Raw genomic sequence first — 14,652 nt, forward strand, 5'->3', positions numbered from 1 at the left:
GAACTTCCCCACGCTTTTGAGACATTCCATTCTTCACCCTAACCTGCTCCCGAAGCACGCGGAGGAAATGGACAGACACAGTCATGTGTGCCAGTTCAGAGCTAACCCGACATGCCTGAGGAAACAGAGATGCTTCAGTTCCGTTATCCACTGACCGATCGATCACCTTGCGACGCACGCGACGCTCTTTCCAGCCTGAGAAGGTGGTACTTACTCTTGTACTGCTCTGGCTATGGAAAGGGCCGTGGATCCAGTTTCATTAACGCTATCTAAGGTCACATTTGGCAGGTCATCATCGTCACTGTCACTTTTACTCTGTCTGGGAGATAGGCCTCGGGGCTCCATTTGTGCTGAGAAGAAAAGGCATATACAATGAGTTACAATTAGTGTGAGGAACTGAACTTCGTGCTGGAACAATGTTGAGCACTGGATAACTTTCTTGTGTATTTCCTACAAGCAGACTCTTAGACACAGCAGGAGTTAGTGTTTCGCGCACTCACAGACGCCTTTCCCTTGTTCACAATACCTACATTAGATTGTAAGAGTTCCAGGTAGGTTCCTGGAAGCCATCCACATCAGTAAATTTTAATATTGTCAACCCAGTGCCGTCAGTACTCTTTGTGTGGCTCCACTTCACCTGTTGGCTTCCCTTTCTGCATTCTTCTACTTCTAGACTTCTGGTCATGTCACTTTTCATTAGCACTTTCCCCGGATGAGGGAGGGCGTAAGGTAGAGGAGGTATTGTTGCTTCGTGCTCTCATAAGAGGTTAAAAAAAGAACAAAGTTGACATGACTAAAATAAAGTTTCAGGCTTTTTCTTTTTTAGTAAATTGTTACCTCACAGTCTACCGCTGTTTTGGTTGGAACGGAAACGTGACTAAATACAAATGGCGGAGCTGGAAAGGTCACACATTTCTAATATCTGTTTTTTGTTGTTGTTGTTTTATTTTTTTTAATTTTTTTAAAGATTTATTTATTGATTATATGTAAGTACACTGTAGCTGTCTTCAGACACTCCAGAAGAGGGAGTCAGATCTTGTTATGGATGGTTGTGAGCCACCATGTGGTTGCTGGGATTTGAACTCCAGACCTTCGGAAGAGCAGTCGGGTGCTCTTACCCACTGAGCCATCTCACCAGCCCTGTTGTTGTTTTTTTTAATCATAATCTTTAAAAATTTTTTTATAACTTTTTATTGGATAGTTTCTTTATTTTCATTTCAAATGTTTCCCCTTTCCAGATCTTTCCTTAGGAAGCCCCCTATCTCATCCCCCCTTCTCTGTGAGGGTGCTCGCCCATCCCCACCCACCCCTTCCCATCTTCCTGTCTAATATCTGTTTTATGTGTGTTGAAAAATGTGTTCTTGCCTCTATGCTGAGTGCGGCTTTTAAAAAGACGTTTCCAAATCTGATTCTCCTCCTACCATGAACTTCTCAAGGTGAGAAGCTGGTGTTCTGATCCTGGTGACTGGGGCCGAGGAAGCACTTCAATGAGGAATGTAGTGTAATACAATACAGACTTTTAAAATTTGGACTTTTCTACCCCTTCTATGAGTAGCTTTAGCAATCACTGGCTAAAATTCCCTTCAGTGCTCCCCTTTCTCAGAAAACATTCACATCTCCTCAATGAAAACTGCCCTTACTCCTGAGATAAAATATTTGATTCCAAGCCACTCAACTCCAATTCAGATCATTGTTCCTCAAAGGTGCCCATGAATGGCTTCCCCAAACCACCACTGTTTACAAAGGAAGGTAAAATGTACATCATATCAAGGTTACCATGACATCTGGGCACAGCTAAATTTCAAATCAAGATTACAATTGCAGTTGGGTACAAGCACAATTAAAATTATGGTTAGCATGACATTTGGATACAATTGAGCGAAAAGATACCTTTTCTTTTTCAAATAATTTATTTTTCACCTGTGCACCATAGACTACCAAGGAAATGCTGATATTTTACCATGTTTTAGGCAGAATTGTGGTTGTACACAGTACTACCAATGTGGCTACGAAAAGTAACCCAACTGAGGGAACTGGTATTTGTTGCAGCAGGAGAATGCTAATGTAACTCACACACTGTTTGCTTCTATGTCCATGCAAGTACAAATGCTCTTTGTGAAATGGGATTTCTAGGTAAATAATATATGAGTTGATTCAAATACTCTACAAGCACAGTCTTTTAATGTGGATACATTTCTCGTTGCTCTCCACCCATTCTGCTGGACACTTTGCCATGACTTGAGATGGGGTTCTCTTCAGTATATAAGGATGTTATTGCCATGTTGTAGATAAGAAGTCAAGGACACTGTTAAATATCCTACAATACTCCAGAGAGTCAGTCATCCATAATACAAAGTTTATCAGTGTAAAATGTCAACTGTGCAAAGACTGAAAATTTTATCAAGAGAGTTATGATTTTAGACAAAGGGGTTCTTCCATGATATGGTGCCCAGTTGAATAAGAATGCTCTAGTTTCAAAGTCACTGACAGTGAAACACATATACCCATCGGATCACCTACATTCTCTAACCTTGTCCTCAAATAAAGCAACTCAATTTTTCTTATACAGAATTCTCTTGCTTAGATGCCAGGGGTTGCACCAATAACCAAGCAGAACATATAGCACAGGACCCAGAACAATGAGCAATCAGAATACAGCACAGGACCAAACAAACAAACAAGACGACAACAACAAAAAGCCATCAGTCAGCAGAAAACATGCCCCAAAAGTGGGATGACAGGGAATCTTAGTGTGAAGAACTAATAACACACAGCTTAAATGTTCAGGCAATCTAAGTATATTATGAAGACTCATTTGGCTCTACTCAATCAGTTGGCTCAGTGAAACTTTCATTACAAAGACTATCTGCCTCATGTTACTTAGTGGCATGGATTCTAGTTCACGTGCTGTTAAGTAAGTCCATTCTCATGTGTACATTATAGAATATGCTACACAACTAACATGGCTACCAAGGCACATAAGATCCACGTTTGTGGGACTACTATTGGACACACTGTCTGTTGTTGATGGAAACATTGTTCAGCAGCACATGGGTATCCTGGGAAGACATTGGCCAGCTCATAGGATAGAAGGCACAAGACTTACACACGGTATAAGCATTTTAGCTAGGAACTCATAGATGGTTTCTTTTTGGGTATTTCTGTTCTGGCATGATTCACTTAATGACTGTTTATGACTATTCAAAGCCAGGCAAGAAAATTAATAGCAGATACATCTAGGCTTCCAAATCCTGATTGTATGCCTCTATATGTGCCTGTAATGTCAACAGCAGACCACTGAAAGTTGCTGAAGCATTATGTACAATGATACTTTTGCTAAGGTATTAAGTGATCAGCTAGCCAAAGAACTGAGAGTATTCTTAATTATGGTGCCATTTTCTCAAAAAGAAAAAAAGCCTGGAGCTCTCAAACACAAAAGTACATCTTGAGGAGCCTACAAGTGCTTATGCAAGAGGCTGAATGTCGAGTCTAGCAGTAGGAAACATATCAGAAAATGTGGAGAGGTGTTACAGGGTCATGTAAATTGTGTGATGTTTATAGCTAATCTTAAGTACAGAATATGCTAAAGGAGTTATCTGTTTGGATGTACTTTTCAGGAGGATCTTGCTTGAGGACTTCCTTCCAATATTTTCAATAAATATTATGAAATACATCTGCTTCCACCATGCTGGGAAATTCTTCATGCTCATACCCTCAGCCAAGCTGAGAAAATAATCAGAAAGACTTCCTAAAATTTGCATTGCTGATTAGGTCAGATGATTAGCTTATCTACATACTTGCATAATTCCACTCTATTTTTATTAAAGTGGGAGAGGGACAGATCATTCAGCTAACCTCCATTAGTCTTTGCACATTTAAGCCCATGAAGAAAGGTCTCACTATCTTGGCACTCACTTTGGACAATGCAAAACTTTCTTTGGCAGCCAGAAAATACATACCTTCTCATCCTGTCTCCCTTTCTCTCTCTTCCTCCTTCTCCCCCTCACATTTACACACATACAGAGGTCTCTAAGTTAAGAGAGCAAGACATGACCTATACTTGAAAATAACTTATCTTTGGCATGGCAGTATATACCTTTTCTAGCACTCAGGAGACAGAAACACAAGTATATCTGTGAGTTCAAGGCCAATCTGGTCTACAAAATGACTTCTAGGGCATCAAATATTACATTGTAAGATTCAATTTTTCCATAAACACATATGTACGTACACACACACACACACACCTTCTCATATTTAAGATTTTACACATTTGAAAACTGGGCAAATGAATTGGGATGTTTGGAGAAACTCAGTTCTGTGGAATCGGACTTGTTCTGGACAATCCTAGGAAGACAATCCCAACCCTTGAAGTTGAGCAGACAAACTTTCAAGTACTATTTGTGATATGCAGATTGTCCTGTGCCACACCCTTATATGACCACTTCTAACAGTGACCCTGCTGGACTCTATGGCTTGCTGTGACTAATGCGCATCAGTAAATGCAACACAAGTTTGGGCTTGAAAAGAACTTGCTGCTTTGGGCTCCTACTCTGAGAAGCAAGTCCCCATGGGAAGCAGCATGGACAGACTTAGAAGAGATGCACTGCTTAGCTGACCACCAATCCCAACTGATTTGCTCTAGTTTCACCAGCTTTTCACATTCCGGCCACCAGAAGACCACATCTGAACCAGGTACCTCAGATGGGGCCAGGGTGAAAACTCTGTCTAAATCCATTACAAATTTTGATCCGTGGAACTGTGACCACATAAGACAGTTACTACTTTAACCTACCTAATTTAGGGATGCTGTGTTATCAGAGATGTAGACAAACAACAGCAAGCCAGCCTAGTCCTAAGAACTCTTTTTATCAATGGCTATCTTGTGTTCAGTAATGCAAGTCAAAGGGGAACTCAAAATTACACCCAATCCTCTGTACTTTCTGCTCTTCAGTTAAAACCCTTCTCATATATTTCCAGGTGTTTCCTCATGGGAAGCACCATCTCAGAGTATCAGCATCCCTCAGGAAACATTCCCCCATTCTATCAGGCATAGAGTAGATCCCACTGCCAAATCAAACACTGTAGCTTCTTCTCTCAGCAGTATACTTGACAGCAAGTTCATTTGATTCCTCTTTTGAGGCCTGTACTCACCCAAAGCTCTATACCCTCTTCAATACTCGTAAACTTCTTTCTCTCCCATATAACAGTGGACTGAAGTTGATGCATTTCAGTAGAATGCATGTTCCTTCAACCACCTGTGTTCACAGCCTGAGCCCTATCAAAAAATTATACACTTTGGCTGAAGATAACTTGCCTATTCGTGCCTTTATAAAGTTTTCCACAAATGACCTTACTAAATGTATATAATAAAACAGTCTTTGAACATACCTTAAAACATAAGGACTAACGTGTCCTTAAAAATAGCAAAAATGAAGGTCAGGAATATGTGGTTCAGTGATAAAGCTTTTCCCTAATGTGCATACAACCCTGGGTTTCCTTGTGAGCATCACACCAAAAAAAAAAAAAAAAAAAAAAAAAAAAGAAAAAAGAAAAGAAAAGAAAAAAGAAAGAAAGAAGAAAGAAAAAAAGAAAAAGAAAAAGAGTAGATATCAGAAAGAGGTGCAGAAGCCCCTTCTAAACTATTGGAGCAGAAAAGAGAAGGTGCCCATAGCTGGCAAGCACATGAGGTAGCTGGGTGGGCAGTGGGGTTGTATTTTCTCTCTTTCAGCCACTCATACTGCGAACTTGTTCACTTCAGCAAGGCCACAACGTATTCACTTAGGGAAACGCTATCCTCCAGGATTGTTGGTACTCAAGTTAGAATGAAGGGCAGGAAAGGGACAAGAAAGAAGGGCTGGTGAGGATTATGTTTTAGGAATGTCCAGTGTTTTGGGGTAGCAGGTTCTGCCTTAACATAGTCTAAGCAGTAATGATTCCAAAAAGAACTTGCGGAGATCCAGCATGGAAACTCAACTTTGGCATGAGGAAATAGGAGGTGACCTCTAGCCACACCACTTGCTGCCAGTAGACTTTAGGCAACTGATTTCACACCATCCATCCTCAATTCCCCCCACACCCCACCTCCACTGCTATTGCCTTGTGGAAGTTAAGGAGGTATGTGATATGTGTGGCCTGGTTAGTGGTCCTAGCCTCGTGGTACGCAATTATTACACTGGTTAACCCTGGCAGCAGTTAACGGCTTCTAGAACCACAGTGTGAAACACTGCTTCTGAACCTTCACCATCTGCAGGAATATGCCACTGAAGGAAATTTCACTTTCTTCAGTTTTGACAAAACTTAATGGAGGCATAAGAAAATCTTATCAAGGGTGTTACTCTTGATACAAACACCCACTTAGGTACTGAGTTAACTGGTGTTTGACAGGACAGTTACAGGTACCAGGCACCGTTCTGAGGGTTAGTGAAAGGTCAAGTGCCCAACTTCACCTGGCAGTGATTATGGTAGCAGTGGTGAGATGGATGGTAAGCAATGCACATATAAATGAGAAAAGAAGCAATGGAGGCGAGGAAAGCTATCCTGGGAATGATTACATAGAAGCGGGAACCTGGAGGACTAGAAAGATGCTTGTACATGAGCTGGTTTGTTTCTATTTGGGGGCAAGGGTCATCACAAGGACAGCAAACAACAGATGCAGAGGCTCTGAACTGGCTGTGTGATCTAGACACCTGGGGTTCCCATCAGTAGCAAGAAGCAGCTGGAGCTAAAATGAGGAGAAAAAAGAAGTTTACTAAGAAGGAAGTGTTTGTGGGGCAGAACATAGTTCTGGGTAAGAAAGGAAGTCACTGGAGGGTGTCCAGTAGAATTCATGCACTGAATTCTGGTCTGTGCTAAGATCCCAGCTTGGTGTGCCTGGGTGTCAAGATGGAGACCCATACTTGGCAGTCATCAGTGCCAATATTAATGCTCCTCAAAGACTACACTGACCATTCCATCTTTGGGTCACTAATTCATGTTGGCTTCACTGTGTACCAGTTAAACTCAGAACATCTGTATGTGCCGTGAAGTCTGACCTTCATGCTGCTTTTGGACAACTGAATTCCTCTGCTTGTTGTCCAAATAGGTGACTGACTTTTCTGGTGCATCAGGTCATGATAAGAGAAAGACCCCCAAAATAAATAAAGTGTGGCTCACAGTAATGGCAAGCTCCAAGATCAGAATCCTGGTCTCCTTACCAGCATCCTATGCATCCATGCCTCTCACTTGTTTTACTTTTGGCATTTCTACTCAGTTTCTGCCTCTACAGAGAAGGGGCTGTGTGTGAGCATGGAACCTCACAAGAAGACTTAAAAGTCCCATCAGTTTTTTACATCCTCACATACTATCTAGATATAATATGCAATTGTATTCATTCCCTCCCCTGATTTCTATCTGTATACTTGACAACATAATGCCTTCCATTAGATTGTCTTAAAAATAATCTCGTAATGTCTGTAGAGTTCCCCCGTGCAAGGTCCACTTCTCCTTGACAGCCCTGTGGGTCCTGTGCGGGACACTCAGAATGGTAGCCTTGCCCCCTGCATTTTCAGACCCAGTTTCTTCTTACATCCATCTCCCTCCTATGGCTCAAGGGATGGAAAAATTGAGGTGTGAGGGAGCTACCACTTGTATAGTGAATAAAATTTTACTCATCTATTCTCGTTTTTATTTCTTTCATTTGGTCAGTTCAGTGCCATGATCTAAGGAGAAACTGCCACAAAAGCCATGTGGTTTTCCTTTTTTCTTTTTTTTTTAAAGGTTTTTTTGAGGCAGTGTTGCTGACTTTGTCATGGACTACTTATTAAGCACTGTCATTCTTGGTCCCTAGGATTATGTCCTACAGTTTCCTGAGCCATTTCTTTTTCTCTTTACATAATCCTTGTTTAGCACTGGTTTGGCCTTTAGGCTTCATTCCCTATTCCCTGTGCCTTCCATCTCTCTGCTGACGAGTTTTCCTGTAGTGCCACATGATTTCACGATGACTGAATCCATGTTCTCCAGCTGTAACCTCTCTTCTTAACCTCCCTTCTGAACTGCAGCTCATGTTTCAACATCCTGCTGGACCACTCACCCATGAGGACAATCAAAAATCATCTCAAGTCCTACCCTTCTGTCATGTTTCTTAATTCCAACTGAGCCATCCCCTGTTACAGGTTCCACACCAGCACTCACTCCAATGGTCTCTTGTCTGCCATCCTATCAGCTCCTCATTGTTTTCGCTTTCACCTAAAGCTTTCCCTGGAACCCTGCCCCCTTTTCTTCTTGAACATCCTCACACTCCCATGCATCCATCTGCCCCACACAAGATCTATCCAGGAAACAATGAGCACAAGCCTTTGAAACACTGGAATGCTTCCTACCTTCTGATACGTAAGGTCCAACAGTCCTGACTTATAAAGACTTTTGTGTGAGTGCCTGTTTGCACTGTGTTCATGGCAGGACTGGCCAGGACAGTCATCAAGCACTGTGCGAACACTGCTCTATTAGGTCATCTGCTAGGCTGGAGCAGCACAGGGCAGAGGGGGTATGCACCATGTTTTCCTGTTCTCTTATATACATTATATATTTGCATTACCTTCTGGGTAAAGCTCATCTTGGATTTGACAGAAATTTTCTTTTTGAAGAAGGCATGGGGTAACAACAGAAAATGTGGTCTTGGGCTCTTCCAGGCAACTGCCTGGTACACTGAGTGTTGCTGTATGTGGATGGAAACAAGCACAGGACTTGGATCCTGGTGGTCTGTTTGTTTCTTTTCTGCAGTAATGAAGAAAACAGAATTTTCACACGTGGCTGACCTTTGGGGTACATACGGTTCTATATTTTTAACATCACCCAGCTATGTTTTTTTTTAAAAAAGTGCTGTCTAGTCACCTCAGCACTAAACACTGGCTGTTCCTCAGGCCAAACAGGAAGGATCTGAGAGCTTAGATGTCTCATTATAATCCAAGTGGCTCTGCCTGCTGTCAGGAGTGTAGATATGCTTCCACTGTGCCCTGTGTGGTAAGCCCATCACATCCAAGGCCTCCGGCAGTATTGATTCTGTATTATTTTGATGCCTCTTTATTCAGTTAAGTAGTGAATCCAAATCATAAACAGCATTTCTTTTCCATTATTCTCACATCCATTTATTTAACCTCGGTACAAAGAAAATAATACACTGAGAACATTTGACATGGGTGCTAGTGCCTCACTCTGTTGCATATCTTTCATGTGAACAAAATGAAGGGTACGTATGCCATTTCTTTTAACAAAGTATAATATGACAATATCATATTCTAATTTGCTTTATTTACCTCAACATGGCATGTGATATCTATTTGAGTTTTTCATTTTGTTGGTTTACTCTATTGCAGTCTAACAGGTTGCACTCTATTGCAACCAATGGGAGGAGAGGTCCTTGGTCCTAGGAAGGTTCAACAGATGCCCCAGTATAGGGGAATCCAGGGCAGGGAGGTGGGAGTGGGTGGGTAGGTGGAGGAACACCCTCATAGAGGCACGGGGGGAGGATGGGATAGAGGGTTTCTGGGCAGGGAGGAAACTAGGAAAGGGGATAACATTTGAAATGTAAATAAATAAAATATCCAATAAAAATTTTAAAAAATGGGTAATTCTTTGAATGAACCACTATCATTTATTCTCATAATGAAAACTAAATTTTCAAAATACTCACTGCTAGCAATGTTGCCACTAGCTGCTTCATAATATATATCTGACAATTTTGGTTTGGTTTAATTCATGTACATTGCCGAATTGTTCTCCAGTGTGGCTGAGCCAACTTATATTCCCAGTGATGTGGGCACAGGCTGTAGACACATATTAGATTAATGTCGCCAGCATACAACACTAGTCTAATGTCTAAAGCCATTCCAATCAGAAGATTTAGTCTGCTTGACATCTTGGGAAGCTGTGGGAAAAATCATCTCAAGTCTGAGACCACAGGAGGAAGGAACGAAAGCATATTCTTTATTACCAGCTTCATCAAATTTGTATGAGTTATAAGTATAGGCTACATTTTTTCTGAAAAAAAATTAATTTAATATTTATTGAACTTTAAGAGAAAATAAAAACCCACCACTTTGTCTTCCTGGCATGTGTTTTTACTGAAAGTCTCTGATGTTCTTAAACTCTTTTGCCGAGCATCTCACGAGGTGTTCTTCATGCCTCCTTCTTGAACCTTCTCTGCTCCATTGTCAACCTTTGGATTTATGGTAGCCTGGTGACATTCAGAGACTCAGCATCTCCCTTAACTTTCACAGATTTCGAGATATCTCTGTTGAGTTCTGCAATGTGATATGTTCTTGTCTGAGAGTGGATATTGATAGCTCTTAGAAGTCTTCCAGTCCTGTCTCTTTTCTTTCTCACTTTGTCTCCCTTTCTCTGGGGTGCTAGTTCCTGGCTCAAGTTCTCAATGCGATCTTTCAATCTAAGTATTTTTCTACTCAACATTTCGAACATGTTGCCATTTCCCAAACAACAACTTCAGAAATATTCTAGATCCACCTTTTCTTGTACCCTTAAAATCCGTTAGTTTTATTGAAGGGACTGCTGACCAGGCCTTCAGACATGCTCAGCCAGTTTCCACAAATGGTTCTCCGATGCTTCTGCCTCCACATATCACTGTATCCATCCCTTCACAGACAGACATCAAAGCTATCTCTCTAACCTCTACCTTCTGCAACTTTCTGTGTTCTCCTGAAGCTTGCTGTAAATGGATAGCTTCTTTCAATCGGTAGTTTCATTATAATATATCCCTGTCCTACCCACATACATAGTGTACAAACAGTACCACAGCAAACTCACACTGAAATGAATAAATCACACCAAAGGAAACAAACTAGCAAGCAAAAAACCACAGTGAGACAAGTCTATGTGATAGACAAGCAAAGGCTAATGAAAACGGCATCTGTGAATATCTTCATACTTCATTTCTATGTCTACATGTGTTTCCTTCGATCATATCGACCTATTCATCCTTTTGTACACTGAATTTTCCCACTAAGGATGTGCTATGCTCTTTCAAAGCTCAGTGGTTTGTACCCTTAACATTGCTCTGGTAGATGTGGATACTGTAACTAATGCTTTTCTCAGATGCAGATTTCTCCTGACGTCACAATTGCTCCCATCCACCTCCTGACTTTGAGGCTTCTGTCTTTGGGATACCACATCTGTGTGTATGCTTGGCTTCTTACAGACTTGTGTCACGGTCTTTGTGTACTTTATCATTTCATTGTGGGCTTGCTGTGGATACTATTGTAAACTATATATGTATTTTAAAAAGGGATCTGCAGAAGTAGTGAAAGTACTAATTGAAGTGTATGGAGAGGAATGTGAAAATGTGGGGCAAAAGTTAAGGGGAAAAAAAGGAACTGAAATTAAGCCATGGATTGTGGTGTATGCCTGAAAACTCAGCACTCCGAAGGCTAAGCATGGGGACTGGGACAAGTTTGAGACCAGCCTGGGCTACAGAGAGAGTGCCAACCAGGACAGCTAGGATTGATTATCCAGCAAGAGCTGATCTCAGAGGAAGAAAAGGAAGCTAAAGGCTTCCCAGTCTCAGTTTCTTATCCTGGTAGTTCAAATTTTATTTATTTTTGAGAAATGAATACAACAGGAACCAAAAACACAAGCCGGTACCATAGTCATCATATTTCTTTCAGTAAGACACATAAAGATCATTTAGGTTTTGGCACAGAGGGACCTTGAACTACTGATCTAGTTTAGGGTGGGTGGCCATGAACTCCTGATCCCTTTGCCTCTGCAATCAGCCCTGGGGTTACAGGTGTGAGCCACCACCAAACTCTTCTTTTCTCATTGAAGGGTACAATACAAGGCCGAAAATGTAAGAAGTTTATAATAAGTCGACTAATTTTCTAGTTTATGAATTGTGACAGTTTCTTTATAATACTTTTCGTATGGTCATAGATACATGTCAAATATATGGTTTTATGCATATGAGTGTATTTACATTAATATATAAAAGCTTAAGGAAAGGACAATACAAAGTCCCACTATACGTATATTCTGGCATGTCCTGGTACTGGGTGGACATTGCACTATGGAATTTCCAAACATGAAAAGCCTCTCTAAGTAAACTGACTGGTTGGACACTTGCGACCAACAGTTCAGATACCAACTGAACAGTGATAATGGGGCATATTTTCCTTGTAACTGTTTTGGAATAAGGTCTTATCTAATACCGTGACTCTCTCTATATAATAGTGTTCTCTTGCTTCTGCTGAGCATCACTCCATTCCCGGTGCTTATAATGCAGACCACATCGTGGAAAAGTAGTAAATCCTGTGGCTCGCTTCGATTTACAAACGGAAAAAGTGACAGCCTTCCATTTATATCCGCTCCAGCCACATCGTACAGCTAAAACTCGTTTTAAGTTATTATTGAAAGGGTTGTTTGCTTTTAAATACCAAAGGCTTATGATGGTGATTAGCATTAAAAATGATCACAGTTGGCCAAGGAAGAAAAAAGAGAGGCCTGTTAATGGTTGTACTAGTTTTGAGGTGGATAATGAGATAATAAAACACACAATTGGAGGTTATACTACCTTGATGACGGCGGATTATACCAATGGGCACAATAATGCCACCGGAGAGCGCGGCAGCAACTAGCACTCATTTGCTAGATGATAAGTAGATTATGTTCCATGAAAAGTAGGACTTGAGGAATACAGCAAAACCTGCTACTACACAGTGTGATGCCCATGCTATGGACAGCAGGCAAAGTCCTTGTTCACGCTTTGATAAATTTAACTAATTAAAAAAAGAGAGAATGACAAACATCTAGAAACGACAATGAAATCAGGGCTGCGAGATGTCTGTTCCTCTTATGAAGCTAGCAGGTCTTCCTCTCCCAGCACACGTGTTTGCAGATGTATTTTCCAATCTGAAGAAAGCATTTCTAAACATCTGCTACATAAGCTCGGGTGATTTTGAAAGTCTAAAGCTCTAATGATGATTAGCTATTGGCCGGCGCTCAAGACTTTATTGAACTCATTAATCCAAGAAAAATAAATATTATTGTAACAGTAACGTTAAATGTTAACTGTGTCTTGTGGGTTTTTTATTATTATTTTTTTGTTTTTGTTTTTTTACCCTGTGGTCTTTTTGGAAAATAACCACTATCAGGAAGAGGCATGTCTGTGTTATATGTAGGACTTTGTATCTATTTTCCTCCTGAAAAGAGCTTCAGGCAGGGACCAGATATGTCTAAAACTGACACAGATGTCGGTCTCTGAAACTCAGTGAACCACACTTTGACAAAATTTCCCTACACCTAGAAATGTTAACCTACAGCTTGGGGCTATTATTCTCATGTGCGCTATGCTGGAGAAACTGAAGAACAGCATACCACACAATTATGTCGGCTCTTAGCTATGTGGGATTGCATCATATGGTTCATATGTGTGTACACACAGTTGCTGCTACAGTTACATACTTCATACATTATAAATCTTAAACCCTTACCAAAATCGAAAGTGATTTTTTTTTTTTTTTTTTTTTGGTTTTTCGAGACAGGGTTTCTCTGTATAGCTCTGGCTGTCCTGGAACTCACTTTGTAGACCAGGCTGGCCTCGAACTCAGAAATCCGCCTGCCTCTGCCTCCCGAGTGCTGGGATTAAAGGCGTGCGCCACCACGCCCGGCGATTTTTTTTTAAACTGCAATATTTCATACTCAGTTAAACAGCACCTCATTTCAGGAAACAGAGTTGGGATATTAACATTGACAAATTCATTAAATATTTGAAACTTAATCAGTCAAGCAATGAGAAAAATGGTACAACAATATGAACTATCCAGCACTCCCCAGAGCTTGTATCTCTAGTTGCATATGTAGCAGAGGATGGTCTAGTAGGCCATCAATGGGAGGAGAGAGCCTTGGTCTTGCGAAGATTATATGCCCCAATACAGGGGAACGCCAGGGTCAGGAAGCTGGAGTGGGTGGGTTGGGGAGCAGGGCGGGGTGAGGGTATAGGGGACTTTTGGGATAGCATTTGAAATGTAAATGAAGAAAATATCTAATAAAAACAAAACCAAACAAAACAATATGATTTCATGCAAGACATTACCCCTTATAAGCTGAATCTTTAAGGGGGGAACCACAGGTGTCTCTATTTTCTTACCTCTGAAAAATGGACAGCAATGTCTATATGGTAGTTATTTTAGGTTTTAAAGATAAATATGTAACTTACAAAGAAACATATACTCAACAAAAGTTATTGTTTAAATAATTTTAACAGATAAATTTATAAGATTTGTTACATTCTTTGCCAACTTCTTAAAAGAGACTGACAACAATTCACCATTCCCTTGTTACTAATGGCCATTACTCCATAGGCAGTTAAGATGCTCTTATCACTGTGCCCCTTCTTAGAATTGGGAACAAAACACCCAGGGAAGGAGTTACAGAGACAAAGTTCGTAGCTGTGATGAAAGGATGAACCATTTAGAGACTGCCGTATCCAGGGATCCATCCCATAATCAGCTTCTAAACGCTGACACCATTGCATACACTAGCAAGATTTTGCTGAAAGGACCCAAATATAGCTGTCTCTTGTGAGATGATGCTGGGGCCTAGCAAACACAGGAGTGGATGCTCACAGTCAGCTATTGGATGGATCACAGGGCCCCCAATGGAGAA

General features: G+C 40.9%; 1 protein-coding gene across 8 annotated transcripts in view; it reads right to left on the reverse strand.

Annotated features, from left to right (window-relative positions):
* The window catches only part of Klf12 (KLF transcription factor 12), a 415,415-nt gene that overhangs the window by 134,482 nt on the left and 266,281 nt on the right, over positions 1-14,652 (reverse strand). For all 8 annotated transcript variants that reach the window (XM_021182110.3, XM_085828811.1, XM_029469158.2 and 5 more), the window contains one exon: positions 215-350. In XM_021182110.3, the coding sequence (XP_021037769.1) occupies positions 215-350 (136 nt within the window). The remainder of the gene's footprint in view (positions 1-214; positions 351-14,652) is intronic.

This window comes from Mus caroli, unplaced genomic scaffold, assembly GCF_978045245.1.
Source record: "Mus caroli unplaced genomic scaffold, Mus_caroli_1 scaffold_12, whole genome shotgun sequence".
NCBI lineage: Eukaryota > Metazoa > Chordata > Mammalia > Rodentia > Muridae > Mus > Mus caroli.